The sequence below is a fragment of the Diabrotica virgifera genome, chromosome 1 (assembly GCF_917563875.1).
Source record: "Diabrotica virgifera virgifera chromosome 1, PGI_DIABVI_V3a".
NCBI classification, from domain to species: domain Eukaryota; kingdom Metazoa; phylum Arthropoda; class Insecta; order Coleoptera; family Chrysomelidae; genus Diabrotica; species Diabrotica virgifera.
In genome coordinates this window covers 62,452,631-62,472,573 of record NC_065443.1, presented here as the reverse complement: position 1 = coordinate 62,472,573, position 19,943 = coordinate 62,452,631, and the positions used below count along the sequence as shown (strand labels likewise).

At 32.4% G+C, this 19,943-nt stretch overlaps 1 protein-coding gene across 1 annotated transcript; it reads left to right on the top strand.

Annotated features, from left to right (window-relative positions):
• The first annotated feature begins 4,654 nt into the window (after window positions 1-4,654).
• LOC114341397 (uncharacterized) lies at window positions 4,655-16,850 on the top strand. The gene is made up of 2 exons (XM_050660012.1): window positions 4,655-4,961; window positions 15,300-16,850. Exons 1-2 carry the CDS (start codon window positions 4,740-4,742, stop codon window positions 15,960-15,962), a joined length of 885 nt encoding a protein of 294 aa, XP_050515969.1. The 5' UTR covers window positions 4,655-4,739; the 3' UTR covers window positions 15,963-16,850.
• The last annotated feature ends 3,093 nt before the right edge of the window (window positions 16,851-19,943 follow it).

The following is a 19,943-nucleotide window of genomic DNA, read 5'->3' as shown; positions in this document are numbered from 1 at the left end:
AGATAATTTTAAATGGGACCTTATGGCAAGTGATACCTCGTTTGAAAGGTAATGAAAATACCTATTCAGTCATACTAATTTTGTTTGAGTTTAAGCTAATTTTGATGAATAAATGAAATAAATATAAAATTTTAGTTTCGCATTTAATTAATAAAAGTTCAAAATTCCGCCTATGATTACTTGTCAAAAAGGTTGACGTTGACTTGAAAACTACTAAAGAATTGAAAAACGTCAACTTTTTTGACAAAAAAGCCATAGGCGGACATTTGAATTTTTATTAATTAAATGCGAAACTACAATATTATATTTATTTAATTTATTCACCAAAATCAAAATCAACTTAAACCCAAAACAATTAGTATGACTGAATAGGTATTTTTAATACCTTTCAAACGAGGTATCACTTGCCATAAGGTCCCATTTAAAATTATCGGTCACAGTGGCTCTGTAACGTCATCTGTCATCATTACGTCACCTGTCATGACTAGTTAAGAAGCTTACGTCCGTTTATTTCCTCCCTCCAAATTTCAGTATTATGGGTATAGCCGTTTAAAAGATACGAGGGGGGGTACGGACTTTTGACTAGCACTGTATACATTGGAAATGCTCTATTACACTCCCAAGAGGACTATTCTAGTTTTTCGTTTGAAAGGTCTAATTATTGTACCTATACTTAAAAAAATATCCTGTAAGTTTTCCTCGAAAAATGCAAAGTATTTCCTTTTTTGGCTTTGAATATTTCAAATTATGCATTTGACGAAAAAAGCTAACATTTAACATGCCATATTTCAAATTGTATTTGTTGTAGAAAAATAATAAAAAAGGATTTTGTTTGTGTTTCTAAAAGATACAATTTTTAAAGCTACAGTTTTTTATTAAATATATATTTTTTAGTTATTCTCAAAAAACCCTCTAAAAAATTCGATTTTTTCGTTGAAAAACTGTTACTTCAACCGCGAATAACTCGAAAAATATTAGTTTTACGAAGAAAACGCAAAGAACATTTTTTTCTTAGAATCAATTTCCATCGATTTCCATGGTTAAAATGTAATTAAAAATCCTTCCCTGAGATGGGGTGGCAACCACCCCTCAGGTTTTAGCGTACAGCGGCATGATATAGAAAATGATCCTTGGTGGACGAAAAAATTGCGAAACAAAATGCTTCAATTCCTGGCCTAATATCCTGTAATATTTTTTAACTTCTAGAATCGGTTGTTTGTGTGAATCAACTTTTACTAAATGGCATTAGGAAGAGTACCTATACTTTAACTAGTTGGAGTCTACTTTTACTAGTAAATGTTGAATAATAATATTTATAATCAACTTTTACTGAAACCAGCCGGTTGAGTTGACTCGAACTAGGAATAGTCAACTACAACCAACTGGATAATCAACTTGAACTGTAACATATACAATATACAAGTATACATCTGAGCTGTGTAGCCTCTTTATGCCCACTTTTGCAGATTGGCAAATGGACATTATTCTAAAAATATTACGAATTTTTTATAACTTATAGGTAGATTATAGTAAACATTGAATACGGCTGAATGCTTCTTTGAAGTCGACTAATGCTTACTATAATTCTGTATTGTTTAAAAACTACTTTTGAAAAGATAGGGAAATCCCCGGAGATTTGGAATAAATCGCAATTCAGTATTTGTTAAAAAGTATTTTTTCGTCATCATCACTCATAGGTCTGGATCCCGCGTATGAAAAAAAAGTTGATTAATAGCAAGCTGAAAATTTGTTAATAGCTTAAGGGTGTCTAGTCGAATAAACTTTGATATGTGTGAACACTGGAACAGGGGCAGTTTTAATTGTGGAACAGGTTAAAAATTTGGAACGGTCACAGCACGAAAACGGCACATTTATTTTGTCCGACAGAACAGACTTAAACTCTTCGAACAGAGATTAAACTCTCATGCAAAAATCAGACTGCTATTTATCACCAAATGGGCGTTTTAATGAGTGGAACATGTAGAATATGTCAAATGACAGGAATTATGACAGGTAATAAATAGCAGTCTGATTTTTTTATGAGAGTTTAATCTCTGTTCGGAGAGTTTAAGTCTGTTCTGTCGGACAAAACAAATGTGCCGTTTTCGTGCTGTGACCGTTCCAAATTTTTAACCTGTTCCACAATTAAAACTGCCCCTGTTTCAGTGTTCCCATATATCAAAGTTTATTCGACTAGACACCCTTAAGCTATTAACAAATTTTCAGCTTGCTATTAATCAACTTTTTTTTCATACGCGGGATCCAGACCTATCACTTCCATAACATTGCCACAAATGCCACATTATAATATAAACAGTGTAATCATAACTCACTCTCAAGAGTTTCAAGTTCAGGCACTCGAGTGTAAAATAATACCTATTTCACAAAATAATATAATCACAACAACTGCAGCGTTTTATTTTTTTTCTCGATAATGATATTTTCAATAATCGAGGCAAGTGTATCGACAATACAAGAGTATTGTATTGATTTCAGATAATGAGTATCGTATCGACATTAATATTGCCAAGGTATGTATTGTATCGGTATCGTATTTGTTTTCGATACGATATCAATACAATATCGATATTTTTATCGAATATCGTGAAGCTCTAGGCAGAAATACGACCTGACACAGAGAGGACAAAAAGATTACTCGAAACAGCGGAGATGAAAACCCTTGTAAAAATCGATGGTAGGACATTATGGGTCAGGGCTGAGCTAGAAGTAAAGATATACAACATACGATGGAGATGCAAGGTGGAGAACATAAATAACTGGGTATGAAAAAGAAGAGTAGAATGGAATGACCACATAAGCCGAATGACAACAAATAGAGTAGTAAGGACAGCGAGAGACGGTTCCTCAATAGGAAGACGATCAGTGGGAAGACCACGAAAACGATGGAATGACAACTTACTGGAGGCACGTTGAAAAAAACAGACCAAGTCATGTCTATACAAAAAGAAGAATAAGAAGATATGTTTTTTCCAACAACTATATTCCTTCACACTGCGATTTTAACCAATTTTCTTTGGCATTTCGTATTTCGGTTTTTATTTGTGTCAATATAACCTCTTCAGCCCCAAGAAAGAGTTTTTATTATTTTAACAATATTTTCTATTTTATCTCCTCATTTGTGAAAACAATAAACAAATATCTATAAAAACTATAAAAAAATTATTTGACAAACGTAATATGACAGGTCGAGCATAATGGACATCAGGACTTAGCTTTCATATAATTTAAGTATGAAACTGGAAAAACATTCTCGTTCAGGAGAAATACACATATACATTTTGCATTTTGTACAAAAGAATCTCGTCTTCTTAGTGCATCCAAGAGGTTTAGGCAACGCGGTAAGAATTTCTATTGCTGACAGAACGTATTGGCAAATGGTCACTACTGGTTTTTCTTACATCTATAGGCGGTAACTGGACAACTGTAGATTTTTTTACAGGAATTATGGGCACTTCATCTTCAGATGTCTCCGGTTCTCTTGAAATAGACGCACTAGCTTTTCTCTCACTTGCAGGCTTACCACCTAGAGCTAGTGACCTTTCAACATACAGCTTAAATTCCTGTAAATCCATTTCCTTTGATCATTATCGTTATCTCTTCACTGACGAAAAAATCGTTATCTGCCAAAATAGCCTCCAATGCACATTCTATCAATATCCTTTTACTATAAATATGTAACTAAACTTAATAAACGTGAGTATGGTAACATATTTTGGTAACTAAGTCCCAATGTCCAAAATGCTGGACAAAAAGTTTAGAGGACCGCTAATGTGTCCAGTTGTAATTATTTACAAATATATATTTACCACAAATACGTCCAATCATCAGATAACATACATTAAAAACAATCAATACTTTGTAAAGTACAGAAAATCACTACAACTTACTGTATTTTTGTGGAGCCACCATCATAACTTAAAAAGTTTCACCACATGTAACAAGAAACTACCGAAGTAGGCGCTGTTGTCAAATTTTTTAAACGAATAAATTTTACTGATAAATAGGAAGTCCAATATAGCAATATAGGACGCAGCGATGTCCAACCGGAATAGTCACCGTGTAATAAATTAGTAAACACTGTCCAGCTGGCTGGACCTATGGACTTAGGAGGATAAGCAGAGACAATCAAACATCTGAAATACAGACGCGAATAGGCCTTAACTGCTAAGCACAGAGCTCTTGTCCAGAACACAAAATAGACGGTGGACAAGAGGAATCATGGAATGGAGGCCAGAAATTATAAAAGAAGCAGAGGACAACCACCGACTGAGATGAACCGACGACATAAAAAGAATAGCGGGATACTGGCTACAAGCGGCCCAGTGTATAAAACACTTGAAAGAACTGAGGAAAGTCTATGTCCAGCAGTTGACGCGATTGGCTGATTGATGAAGATGATGCTGCAATAGCGAGTTCTCATAATACATATCTGGTAGTGAATATGTTTATAATGTTTTTTAATTTCCTCATGCATGTTCTATGTTCTAATTATTTACCTACAAGCAGTAAAAGTAGCTTATTAAACTAAACATGGTTATATTAAATTTATTATTTCACTAGAACAATTTCTTGAAGCAAAAACTTTTTAAACGTGTCATACTGTATATTAGCATCTGGTAACTTTTTCAGTTCATAAAGCATGAAATTCTAAAAGGAGATGACACTAATATTCGTCCAACTATACACTATATTCCGTTGGAAGTGTTTCTAAGTGAAACATGTTACAGTTTTTCGTCTTCGGCTTTTTGAATCTACTTTGTGATTTTTCACTAGGACAAGATTTAACCCATATAGAAGATATCAAAGTTTTAAGTGAGTTGCCACTGGATCGATTGTTAACAATTCAAAGAGGCTTTGTAAAGGAAGATATTATTATAGAGAGTAATAATACTGAAGAACAACTGGAAGGCAGAGAGTTTCCACATGCTCTAGCTTTGCAGGTATGAATATTTTTAATAAATATTTAGACCAGGGCGCATCCGTAAAAATATTAGTACATTTGGATGTTGAGAGGTGACTCATATTTTTTTGCAGAAATTGCTTGAAAATAACTCATATAATAATATTTGAGTTACCCTCCGACTAAAAAAGGTCCGAAACATTGTTTAAATGATCAGAATGTCAAAAAATGAAGGAAAATTTCGAGTTTTTTCTTCGTTTTTTGAATATAACTCGAAAAGTATTCATTTCCGGAGAAAAGTTTCACTGACATAAAAGTTGCGTAATTAAATTTTCTGTAATATAGGACTAGCTAAAAATTTTAAAAATTGTCGCCCTTGTTGCAAAATAGGAATAATTGCGAAAAAACCATAAAAAACAAGTGCTGGCATTTTACGTTTTCAACCATTTATGCTACACTTAGGACCTTCGCATTTCACCCAGAAAAACTTTATGATATAATAAAACAATACTCTATATTTTATTAAGATCTGTTTAATAGATTTTGCAAAATAAATTGTGCAATCCAGCTTTCGCAAGAAAAATTAATTTTTTCAAAATGTTGCAGGACTGAAAATAAAGCAGACGGCAAGTTAATTTGTTTACATATTATAGAAGAAGACAGTACCTTTCATTTCCAATTTGCAAAATTTAAATTGGTTAACTACCACGACGCGTCAGGAATTTTTTTAAATAAACATTAATTTTTGGTGCTACACGCAGGACAGCGGATACGTTTGCTCTGATTGGGCATTCCAATGACCTTTGATAATGATTGATAAATTTTAATTTTTGGTACATTTCGATATAAATAAATAAATTTGTTTATTGCCGAATAAAAACACATACTCTGTCCTTTGAAATAACACATTTTTTAGAAAAAAAACTTTCTTTGTTCATATATTTTAGCTTAGAGAATTAAAGTTTATTATTTTTAAACATATGAAATTGTTTAAACAATATTTCGCAAACAATAATCAAATTAGTTTGATCCTTGTAGAATTAAAATATTAAAATACAACAAAATATAGAATAAGAAAATAATATATTAGATAAAGATCGAAAGAAATTTTGGTGAAAATCAACTTGTGTGAATCGAATACCGCTGTCCTGCGCGTAGCACCAAAAATTAATGTTTATTTTTTTAATTATGCAAATTGCAAATGAAAGGTACAATAATTTTCTACGTGTAAAAAAAAATTCAACTTGCTATATGTTTTATTTTCAGTCCTGCAACATTTTGAAAAAATTAATTTTTTTTGCGAAAGCTGGATTGCAAAATTTGTTTTGCAAAATCTATTGAACCGATCTTAATGATAGTTAAGGTATTGTTTTACTGTATCACAATGTTTTTTGGGTAAAATATGAAGGTCCTAAGTGTAACATAAATGGTTGAAAAACGTAAAATGCGAATACTTGTTTTTTTATGATTTTTTTCGCAATTACTGCTATTTTGCAACAAGGGTGACAATTTTTAAAATTTTTAGCTAATCCTATATTGTCGAAAATTTAACTACACAACTTTTATTTCAGTGTAACTTTTCTCGGAAGTGAATACTTTTAAAGTTATAATAAAAAAAAAACGAAGAAAAAAATCGAATTTTTCCTTCATTTTTTGACATTCTGATTATTTAAACAATGTTCCGGACCTTTTTGAGCGGGAGGATGACTCAGTTATTATTATATGAGTTAATTCCAAGCAATTTCTGCAAAAAAATAAGAGTCAGCTCTCAACGTCCATCTCAAAACAGATGCGCCCTGGACTAATTGTATTTTTATGGGGTTAGCCAGAGTTGATTGCAAGAACAATTGAAGGATCAGAGGGAAAAACAATGAACGTCAATTTTTAGGTTATTTTGTGATTCTTTCGCAATCTGTTAGCAGTGGCCTGCTGGAACTTTTCAAGCGGCCCGGTGATTTTATAGAAAAGCGGCCTCTTATCCTCATTTTACCTTCTATTATCAGGATGTTTTACTCGTTATTTATATAATAAAAAAAAAAAACAAAAATATAAATTATTTTTAAATCAAACATAAAACTTTGATTTCAATGATTTTTTTTTATTTTGCTATATTTTTTTAATTAAAAATAACCAATCTTACAAATAATAAATGACATGTACGACAATATTGTATGCAGTAAGGCAGAAACCATAATTTTCTGAATAAATCATCATCATTCTCTTTGCCTTATCCCTATGCGGGGTCGGCTTCCCTAATTGCATTTCTCCACACAATTCTATCTTGGGTCATATCAATGTTAATCGCCTTTACCAACATATCCTGCCTTATCGCCTCCCCCCAGGTCTTCTTTGGTCTTCCTCTCCTACTCCTTCCAGGAATCTGCACTTCAGCTATTCTTCGTATTGGGTGATTAACGTCTCGACGTTGAACATGGCCAAACCATCTTAACCTATGCTCTCTCATTTTGAATAAATATAATATGAATTTGATATAATTAAGATAAAAGTAAAATAAAATTTTAAGAATTTGTCAATAATGTATTAAGTTGGATTTTAGTAAATCAATATTTTATAATCAAAATTTAACCCTCACGCACAAGTTGTAGTCCATGTGACTAACAACTTCAGTGAGAACTTGGGTTTATTATTATGTACTAATTTATAAAAAAAAAGGTATAAAGAGAGTACAAATACAAGTATAGTGCAAATACTTTAATTTAACAATATTTCAACTGTTAAAACAACGCAATAATTTAAACATTCTTTTGCAATTATTTTATAAAATAATTACTTAACTTTCGATCAATAATTTCCGCATTAAAGTAGATTTTTGAGCAAATTCGTCGATTATTTCATAATTTTTAAGCTCATACAAAGCTTCTTTTTCTATAGCCATTAGTATAAAGTATAATGTTTCCAAGTGATCTTGTGTTAAAGTACCACACGGAGGTTTTCACGATATCAACAACATTGTCATTTGTTATTTCATATTCATTATTACTTAAATTAATAATATCATCCTTCATATTTTAACTATCTATAATGGGAAATAAGCCACAATATTATTAAAAAATGATTTTTATTAACGTTTCGACGCCCAAATCGGGTGCCGTTGTCAAACTACAAAATACTACTTTTGACAACGGCACCCGATTTGGGCGTCGAAACGTTAATAAAAATCATTTTTTAATAATATTGTGGCTTATTTCCCATTATAAATAGTTAAAATTGTAAAAATGCCACAAGAAAATAGCTTCAGAACAACATCCTTCATATTGTCTGTTGACTGAACATATTTAGCATTAACTCAATTTTCTATAATTTCAGTAAATTTTGCAAAATCCTATTTTTAAATACAATCCATTTATTAGCAAAATCCATGAGTTCTTCTCTAGTTGTGGTGGCAGATATAGTATTTAGGATAAAAATTTCTTAATTTTTCAGTAAATGCTTTAAATGCCGTTAAAGGTGTACCATTTTTTATTGTATTAAAATTTCTAGGATGTAGAGTGCTTATATCATCAAAAAACGATTTTTCTTGGTCAAATAGTTTTTCGATACTTCCAATAATTCAGTCAAAAATGTGCAAGTCGTTTTTCCATTTTTTATTCTGCAGAGTACATAGATGTTTGAAAGAAATTGCAAAACCATAAATATATTGTATGTATAAAAATAAATATTATCTGTAGCAATATATTTATGTATACAGAGTATTATTCATTTACTTAAACTGTATTTTACAATTTAAAAGAAAATGAATTTTTTTGAAATGTTTTATTAATATTATTAAGAAAATTAACATTCGACTAGAAATTAAAAAAATATTTTTTTTGTTACATCTAAAACTTTTTGTGAAAAAAACCTATTTGACCGGCCTCAAGAGGCTGCGGCCTCTCGGTGATTACGCCGATTCATTTATATGACCAGCACGCCACTGTCTGTTAGCTTAGAAAGAGTACTATATCCTGTGAATATCCAAGGGAAAATAACGATGAGAATCGCCTTAAAAGCACGTCAGAAGATTGAACACAAGGGACAAAAACGATGAATGTGTAATTCTGTTTTTCATTTTACCGGAAATGCTTCCAGATAGACATTCATTTCATTGTTCTTCCCATTGAGCCTTCAATTATTATATTTTTACCTAAAAAAATTAACGTTTCGATTTCCACTTTGAAAATCATTTTCAAAACTGATTAGAAATTGTGTTAAAAAGAGTGTATCTATAACCGCCAAGTTGTTGAGGAGGTTGTGTCTTTTCAAAATAGAGGTTGACATACATGACCGCAGTCAGGCGCGGATACGGGGGGGAGTCAATATTTTTTTATTATTTATTATTTTTTTCTGTTAACTCTAAACTTTAAGCCATCAGTACAATTGAAAGAAGTCATAAAATCTAATAAAACACCCTTCTCTGAAAACTAATCTGCAGGTGCATTTGTTTGGGTACCGGTGGAATCATAAACAACGGAAATATTTTCTCAATTCAAAGAATAATAAAAATGATATTTTAAAATTCTAATACATTACACTGGGTATAAACCTTATCTCATGAAAAGTCACGTTTCAAATTTGCGATACAATAAAGATATAAAAATTTGTATTTTATTAGATAATCCATGCGTGTCTACCCATTGATGGTAGAAAGGTTAATCTTTATGGTAAAGAACGACCAGTGAGATTAATAGTCGTGAATTGTCTATCAATCATTTTGATACCGTAGGTATCTGCGATTATATAGTGTATTTTATCCTTAGAGTAAGTGTGAGTCGTATTAAAGTCTGGAAAATATAATACTTGAGTAATTTGAGATAAGTCTGCCCCCCCCCCCCTATTATGCCCTATTATGAATTTCTAGATCCGCGCCTGACCACGGTGTTATAGACAACAACAAAATTTTAGGTAAAAATGTAATTGTCACTACAATCAACTGTGACTACCCCCATATACACACAAGCCCCAAAAGTACAGTTGACGTCCTTATTTTTATTAAAGATGCACTAAGGACGTATCAGAACTTATTTTAAAATTCAAGATCATAAATACAAAGACCTTTCCCAGAACTCAGGAGGGCACATCACATGTTTGCTTACTTGACATTTTAGCGGCCAGTCAATTTTTTACTGTTTACCTACACGTTTTAAACCAGTGGTAGGCAAACTTTTTTAATGGGGGGCCACAAATTTTAAGAAAGTCTAGAGGAGGCCTATAAAATTATAGAAAAAATGCGTTTTGAGTTAAAGCGGGCCATATACTAACTATCCATTTAGATGGATCCTCGGCGGGCTGGATTAAATACTTACACGGGCCGGAGTTGGCCCGCGGGCCGTACATTGCCCATCACTGTTTTAAACAATTACAGTTCACTATGATAATTTGTTTGTTACAATTTCCATAAGTAAATAATAAATTCAAATTCACCTCATTCATTTATTTTCATTTTTTAAGTCAAAATTTTTGAAAATTCTTAGTAGGCAGGTACAGTGTATGAAGGTAAAAATCCAGTGCCGGTTTAACCTAACTTCGGGCCCTGGGCGCTGAATATTTAGGGGCCCCCTTAATTGCTATTCGTTGTCAGATTTTTTACAAGAAAACACATTCATGTATTTATACCCGTAAAATCCATACACAATTTTTAGCAAACAAGAAGAATCGCAAACGTAAAAAATATTTCAAAAAATACATTTAAAAATGTATAAAAAAACAGAAAGTTACAAAAAACAACACATGACAAGCTAAAAAATTTATTCTAAAAAATACATATGACAAAAATTAGATCACTTTTTTGCTTGACTACGTATTAGCAATCTGTCTGATAATACTATCACAATTCATTTGCTCCAGGTCTTCATTTTCTATAATACAATAATAGTGATATGCGTCAAGATTTTCTTGACCCATATTTGGCGTTAAATATATTTTTATTCTTTTTAAAGCCGAAAAAGACCGCTGGCCTGATGCATTAGAAGTTGGTATCGTGAAATAAACTTGCTGTAAAGGTAAAATATTGGGAAATGTTGCCTTTACAATCTTTACATCCTGGATGACACCAAATTTTATAAATGTTTATTCAACTTTTGGCATAATTTTATAGAATGGGTAATTTCATTATGCAAGTTCTCTTTGGTTTCATCAACATATTTTTTATATTCCACATATAAAGTATTAATTGACGTCTTGGCTGTTTCTTTATCTAGCGTAGAAAATCATCTAACAGCTGATGTAACATCGTTGTAGCACATATTATCGTCTTCGCAAAAAAATATTTTTGGCTTCTAGTTCAATTTTGCTTGACATATTTCTTACGTCTCCAACAAATCTCAAAATAGATGTCATTATTTCTACTCCAATTGACACGTTTAAGTCCACAGTTTCTTCACGTTCAAGTATTGGTTTTGCATTAACTAGTTCCAAAATTTTTGTCCAAATCAGTGTCAATAGAGATGTCTCAAAGATTTTATTCTGCAGTGTCTTGGCTTCATTTTTAATTGCTAATTTTTTGTCTCTGTTATTGCTTAACTGGAAAAATAGGTTTGATGGATCCCTAGTTTTTAACTAAAGCATTGACAGCGTCAAAAGTTTTCACAAGCTTTGATTTCATTACTTCCAAAAATTCATTGCAAATTTGGTGAGACAGATAGCTAACTCAACCTTTTCATTTATTCGCATTCCGTTGTAAATGCTCAGCTAAGAAGTAGTCAAATTTAGCCTAGTATACAAGACAACTTAAGTAATTTCCTTTATGATGACTCGTTCAATCCTCATTTCATCAATGGAAAGCTAGTCGTTGAGAAGCAAGTCATTTAGTAGTGACAACAACTCTTCTTAGGACGTTTATCCAATAGACAGCTTCGCATTTTACTTGCTCTTTCAAGGCAGCGTCTATAACTCCAATCAATGATGATCTTCATAAGAAAAAATTTCCTGTAGCTGGCTGTATACCATCAATTACAAAAATTGAAAAAAAAGATATTCTGTGTAAGAGGTATATTTATTTCTAATAAATATACCTGTATTATTTATACCTCTATTAATATACCTCTCTTATTTATAATAAATATACCTCTTACACAGAAGATCTTTTTCTTTAATTTTTTTAGTGATGATCTTGTTATTAATGTAACCATAGAGTTCAGATGAAATTTACTTTCTTCGTGAGATTTGAGTAAAATATTCAAATGTTTCCAGTGGGTTTAAACTTAGTTAAGCTATTTTTTCAAATGAAAATAACATGCACGGGTAACAATAAACAGCTTTAACACTTGCGTCGTATATTAGCCAATCTCTCTTTTCTTTGCCTCCATTGGGTTTTCCTCTATAAAAGTTGCTTTTATTTAATCTTCTATAATAAGCTTTTGCTCCATCTTCAAACATTTTTTTACAAGGTTCTAAGGAATCACTTTTTTATTTAAAAGTTCACAGTTTTTATAAAGTCATCAGCCTTAAAATCAGACCATTTGAAATCGCAGGTATATCGTCTTTTTTTTCTATTTTGGAAAATACGTAAATTATTTAGAGGACTTTACTTTTTTATTAGTAAGAGGAACGGGTCCTTACGGGCCCCTCCGGGGCCCGGGCCCCTGGGCGCCCGCCCCAAGCGCCCAGTGCATAAAACGGCACTGTAAAAATCAACTATTATCTCGGATGTCTAGTACATTGAAATGTTACATTTAGGGTTGCATTTCTTAGAGGAGTCAATTTTATTTTTTTAGTGTGTAGGGGGATTCATTAGAAGCTTAAGTTCAAATTTTTGGGGTCGCCTCCCTTGTCCCCCTGCCGCCATCTTGGAGAAAGGGGTGCAAAGGGCTTTCGCACTGTATCTCCTAAACTAGCAACCATACAGAAAATTTAATTACAGATAAAATGTAGCAAATTAAATTTTCTACAGTTTTATATCTATTACTTTTTATCGTCAAGTGACCAACAAAAAAGTTAAACAAAAATAAGAGAAAATTTTTTAAGAAGTTTCTTTTGGAGATTATAACTTTTTTTCCGTTCATTTTACAATAAAATAACATCATACCGATTTCATAGAGGATTTTTCAACGAACAATCTCCACTATAAATTTGTTTAATTTTATTTATTTGTCTAGGTTTTACAGCGCTCCAAACTTGACCAGTTTCTAGAATTCTCATAGGAATACAATAGGAACAAAACCTTGGGCTTACTTTTCTATCTATATATTTATTGATTATGATAAATGATGATTATGGAATAGGGAACTTGCACATTTTTTTTTATTAGATAATAATGTTCAGTTTTGTTTAAAAATGAGATTTCCAAAATTTCACGCTTCAAAAACTCGTAATAACTTAGAAATACATATTTAAAGTCTTTTGCGGTATAAAATAGTTTAAACGGCCCGTGACGTCACATAGTTTTGCATTAGTTTTTATTATGGTTATATTTCGCTGTGTCTAGGTACACGCTAACGTGTACGCAAATAAAAAAGTTAGGTAGACGCGAATTAAACTTCATCAAGCCAGTGACGTCATTATTTAGCTTGCGCAGTGACTATATATTTTGGTACATGCTATTTTGATATGTTTAGTGTTTGTTTGATAGAAACATATTTGTTAAGGGAAGGGAAGCAGAACTATTCAGATGTTTCAAACTTAATTGTAATAAATCAATGTATATATATATAAAAGATATATTTGGGTTAGCAAAATAATTATATGTATTTAGTTGACATGACACGTAGGTACAAAATATTGTTAAAATAATTTTTATACGTAAGTGAATTATTATAATCAACTATTCTAAATGCAAAATAAGCCACAATTTAACTAAAAAAAATATTTTATTAACGTTTAGACGCCCAAATCGGATGCCATTGTCAAAATACAAAAAATAAGTCAGATTAAATAAATTATTAGAAAAAATTTTTTACTAAGCAACAACATTTTTGTTTAATTTAATAATATTTTGTATTTTGACAACGACATCCGGTTTAGAAGTCGAAACGTTAATAAAATCATCTTATTAGTTAAATTGTGGCTTAGTTCCCATTTAGAATAGTTGATTACAAAAATGCCACAAGGATAATAGCTTCAGAACAAGTTAATTATTATTGTGAAAGCTTTAGGTCTTCCTTTTATTTTAATCTTTTAGGTAATACTATTTCATTTGTAACTAAAAAAAATATATACTAATTTATAGTCTCTTATCTTTTTCGTACTGTTTTAAAATGTTCTTAAACTCATTAAAAGAACTAAATAATTGTCCACACTCCGTAGTTAATTTAAAAACAAACACTAAACAAATAAAAAATAAGAAATCACTCACACTCTAACTTTTTTATTTGCGTACACGTTAGCGTATACCTAGACACAACCTTATATTTAGGTATATTCTTTCTTCTTCTCCTTCTTTAGTTTATTGGCCTCTACCTACTTGGGTATTTGGCAAGCTCATCGTCGTGGAATAAGTCAAAAATATTTATATTCTAATGACATTTATCGTATGACATTGTAATAATATATACCAGTTTGTTAAAATTGTAGTTTTATACTGTTTTTGAAGGAACGGAACGAAGGTTTACTATTGAAAATAAAACCATTTTGTAAAAGTACAAATTTTCTATGAATAGTTCAATCGATCAAAAACACTTGTAACGTCACATACATGTATTTTCTACTGACGTTTATAACGTCTAATTTAAAATTCTGTTTACTTTATTGGAAAAATGTAAATGTAAAACCAAGTGACGTCACGATGCGTTTTGGACCACCTGTTTTAATTTGAATTTTTAATCGTCTTTAGGGGCCAAACGAAAGACAAACAAAACTTTTTTATCTTTGATACATGTTTTAAATTATGTTCTGTTGTGATTTATAACATTTTTTTCGAATTTAAAAATTTATGCAAGTTCCCTATTAAGGAATTATGGATTATGGAAAAGTAATATTTCACAAAAGTTGCCCTATAAACTGTTAAATATGTTGGTAAAATCTGGTCGAAATTCGAAAATATCTTCTGCCTCCCCAAGACAATTAAAAATTTTGAAAAAATATTAACAGACGATAAAAATTTTTAATTTGAAACGAAAATGTAATACCTCACAAAAGTTGGCTAACACACTTACTAACGCACTTGGCTAACATAGTGTTAACAACATAGTGCTAACAACAACTTTTGTGAGGTATTACATTTTCGTTTCAAAATAAAAAATTTTATCGTCTGTTAATATTTTTTCAAAATTTTTAATTGTCTTGGGGAGGCAGAAGATATTTTCGAATTTCGACCAGATTTTACCAAAATATTTAACAGTTTATTGGGCAACTTTTGTGAAATATTACTTTTCCATCGCAAAAAAAATTTTTTTCGCCTTTTTTTATGCACCATTATGTACATTGATTGTTGTTTTCATTGCAGGGAAAACCTAAGTCTAGAGACCGTGGCGGCTACGGTGGAGGAGGGGGTGGTGGACACTCGCAACCAACATACTACTACGAAGAATACTACGAAAAGGATAACAGCAAAAGCCATAAAATTCAAAGTATTTTCCAACTTTCTGTGACGTCATTAGCTTTCCTAGCTTTCGGAGGCTACCTCTTATGCCTACTTATCCACGCCATCAAGGCAAAACAAAATACTAATACCACTAACACTGTTGTTACTCAAGCTTTAGCGACCTTTTTGGCTAATAGGATCAAAAAAACTAAAAATCAGAATAGATTTAGGAAACGGAAGAAAAATTTAAAGATACCTGTAAGGCCTAATGTTGTAGTTAAAGTCCATGGGCCGACGAGAAATTTAAAATTACAAAAAAAGCCAAATAATAGCAACAAAAATAATGGGAACAGAACTTTGAACGCAGGTGCTAATATTCATAAACTACCCACTTATGTTAGCAATCAATACGTGTATAGAATTGGTAATAAAAGAAGCCGACGTAGATCTAGACGAGAAATAATTGGTAGTGTAGGAGGGTATATTGTGTATGATGATATGTATTATGGTTTGCTGCATTTATCGGAAGCGTATACCAAATATCACACGATTGACTATGTTCGATATAATAACACCATGGCTTGATTAGTAGTTGGCAGATCTGGGATTATCAGTAATAGGGGAGAGTTGGACAAAACCGGGTAGGTTGATAAAACCGGGTACCCCTTAATTCTTCTAACTGTCTGCTGCTATCTATTAGACAATGTTAAAATTAGTGTCCCTTTACCACCAACAGTCGTGTGTATTCATTTCTACCTCATTTGAGTAATCTGTGCCGGAGCAGTAAGACCTCACCTGTTTTTTGATGCAGGAAACTCGATTTTTAAGCTAAGTTTATAGCTGTTTTCTCCTCTAATGAATAACTAATGGTCATTTCAAAATTTAATACATGTAACCTAGTATATTACCTTTAATTTGGCCAAAAATTTTGAATATTATTTCATAACTTAAAATTTTAAATAACATTTAATGTCTCGTTTACGAGTTTGACAAAACCGGGCAGTCCGGAAATTGACAAAACCGGGTACCCGTTGTTACCTGTTGTTACTTCCAGTTTCTGGAGTGGTTTGTTTGCTTTTAGTTAACTACAACATGTGGCTTCTTCTATTGGAGAAGCTAGTAAGAAAGCTAGTAGGAAAAATTTTAAAAAATCTCCAGTCGTAAAAAAATTAAAACTAAATGAACTGGACAAAAAAAAAGAAAAAGCGTGGTAAAAAGGGCTGCACCAAAAACAAAATTTTGGAGAGTTTGGAGGAAGAAGATATATAATAATGACGATGAGTGTCTGTATTACAATTAACTATTTTTAAATTATAATGTGAAGGAAGGCTGGATAAAATGTGTGTCTTGCACCAAATGGGCTTATGACGCCTGTAGTGCCTATGATGATGTAGATGAAGTTTTTATTTGTGACTTATGTTCATAGATTTTCGATTTTTATTCACATACTTTTAATAAATAGTTTATTTTCTGTCCATTAGTCTTTTTACATGGTAATTAAGTTACTACCCGGTTTTATCATACCGGTTGGACAAAACCGGGTATTTTGCAATATTTTCATAAAAATAAAAAAAATTAAAAATCTAAGCATATTTTTAAAAATTGACATTGACATATCAAACTTAAGTCATTTGAGAATATTTCAATCTGCAGCAAACATTTGCTACTCTCACATAGCAAAAGATACAGACGGTTTTTGGAGTGGTACCCGGTTTTGTCTCAACTCTCCCCTAATTGCACAAGAGCTCTAAAATTATTGAATTTTTCCCGAGTGACACTTTGACAGTTTTAATTTCGCCGAAGGCGAGTGAAATTATGTCAAAGTGTCACGAGGGCAAAAATTCTATATTAATTTTAGAGATCCCGTGCAATTTGTTGCGATTATTTCATGAATAAAACTGTTCAAAACCAAAATTTTATTGTAATTTATTTATGTAAGTACAAATTAGTACAATTAAACACACAGTTATTATAAATATTTAACGGTTGAAAGTCATCACTTCTATAATTTTTAAAACATTGATTGTCATTAATGTCACTGAATGTATTTTTTTCATAGCAACGAAGGGCATCTGACGTAATATACTTGATGACGAGAAATTATCAAAAATTATCAGTTTAATTTGTATTTATTATGAAAGTCAGAAAGTGACTAAATCAAAGTTTAATGCCCCCTTACATGATCCTGAAGAAATTTTTGTCATTATTTTATTACTAAGCTGTTATTTTTAAGTAATAATAATAACCGCCATGCACGTGTTAGGCGGCCGTAAATGCTGAGTGCGAGAGAGATGCCATTCTGGCAGTCCAATTGTGCATCTTACTTGCACTCACATTTACAGCCGCGTCAATACGATCTAGCCGCCTATTGTTATTAATTAAAAATAACAGCTTAGTAATAAATTTTTATAACACAGATTTCTTTAGGATCATGTAGCGGAGGCTTTAAATTTTTATTTAGTCAGTTTCTAACTTTCATAATAATAATTTTTAACCGAGTTATTAAGTCTTAAAAAGGGTCATTTTCGCGTTTTTCAAATTTTAAATTGCTCATAACTCTAAAAACATCAACTTTATAGAAAAATTATAAGAGACTTTTTTTGTCCAGAATGGTCCAAAAAATCTAAAAAAAATTGTCCGAGCCAAAAATATTGATTTTTGCAATTTGATTAAAAAAAATTGTCAAAAAATATTGAACCACTTTTCACGTGGGCGACTTCTTGAAATCATACATGCCAGAATTTACAAGAAATGCGAGGAAAATGTCGGTGAAATGCAATTTGGATTCCGCGATCCCATGGGTACACGTGAAGCACTTTTCACCTTACAAGTTCTACTTCAGAGATGCCGCGATGTTAGTTGTGATGTCTATGCTTGTTTTATTGACTACGTCAAGGCATTTGACCGTTGCCAGCACCAGAAGATGGTCACCGCCCTACAAAGAGTAGGATTAGATGAAAAGGGCATTCGGATCATCATCAATTTATACTGGAACCAGCGTGCTCAAGTCAAGGTCGAAGGTCAGTTGACCGACCAAGTGAAGATCATGCGAGGAGTGAGGCAGGGCTGTGTGCTCTCGCTGACTCTTTTCAATATATACTCTGAGGAAATTTTTACTGAAGCCCTCACAAACCTAGAGATGGGAATCCGAGTGAACGGTGAATACATCAATAACATCCGGTACGCCGATGACACTGTATTACTAGCAACCAGCCTAAATGATCAACAGGCCTTACTAGACCGTGTGAGAACTGTGAGCGTAACATACGGACTGAACCTTAATATTAAGAAAACTAAATTCATGGTTGTCAGCCGTGTAAATTTAGATCTCGGGGCACTAATGGCAGATAGCGAAGAGATCCAGAGAGTCGACAGATTCACTTACCTCGGAACTACCTCAACTCACAATGGGATCACGCTCAAGAGATTAGATCCAGAATTGAAATGGCACGGTCTACATTTATTAAGCTGAGATTCTTGCTGTGCTGCAGTGATCTCAGTTTGGGAACCAAGATGCGGATAGTGAGGTGCTACGTTCTTCCAGTGCTACTGTATGGAGTTGAAGCCTGGACACTGACGCAAGCCACTGAAAAGCGGATTGAAGCCTTCGAGATGTGGATCTCCAGGAGGATACTAAAAATATCTTATGTGGACCATGTCACCAACATTGAGGTCCTACAGCCACGTGATGCGGAACGAAGAAAAATATCGAAGCTCTTCAACTCGTCATGCAGGGCAAAGTATTTGGCAGGAGAGGACCGGGACGCCGTCGTATCTCGTGGTTGAAAAACCTCCGACAATGGTTTGGGACAACCTCCGCGGAGCAGTTTCGCAGAGCAGTCAACAAATCAATGATAGCCTTGATGATCGCCAACATCCGGACCGGATAAGGCACTAAAGAAGAAGAAGACTTCTTGAACCTTATTCTGGGATGTCTCACGAATGTGATTATGCAAAAAATCTCATGGCAATATTTTTCCCAACGGACCCGCCGTTTTCGCCTTGTCTATTAGTTACGAACCACGTGATGGTATACTTTATGCCCGCGCGGGCATAATGAAATTATTGCAATAGATAATAACAAAAATAAAACATTTACGCATTCAGTATTATTTTCTGCCCTCCATTGTTGAAATTTAGCGTATTCCTTGTCGTACGTTTTTTTGGATTTTTTCGGTAACAGATTCTCAGTCGCTTTTTTAACTATTTCTTCAGAAATATCGAATTTCTCTTGCATTCTGCCTTTTTTTACAATGTCACATAGAAAACCTTTTTTACGTTAATAACAAATTGCTAACCAGCATCACTTTCCTAGCAACGGTACTAAATACCTGCTGCGATACAATATTACTTCTAATTAATATAAAATAAAATTAAAACTTTAATTGATGCAATGAACCGGTATGACATAAAGTTTTGTATGCACCACGTACATATATTATTAGATATTTATACCCTCGGGCGACATATAAACTTTCGGGCCAGAGGCCCTCGAGTTTATGCTTGTTTATTAGGCTTGTCGCCCTTAGGATATTTATCTATTTAATGCTCTTGATACATAAATAA

Bases quoted from the DNA above. Each gene is read 5' to 3' on its own strand.
- LOC114341397 (XM_050660012.1), top strand. From the start codon at position 4,740: ATGTTACAGTTTTTCGTCTTCGGCTTTTTGAATCTACTTTGTGATTTT. The intron at 4,962-15,299 runs GTATGAATATTT...TTTTCATTGCAG, and splicing joins CACATGCTCTAGCTTTGCAG to GGAAAACCTAAGTCTAGAGA.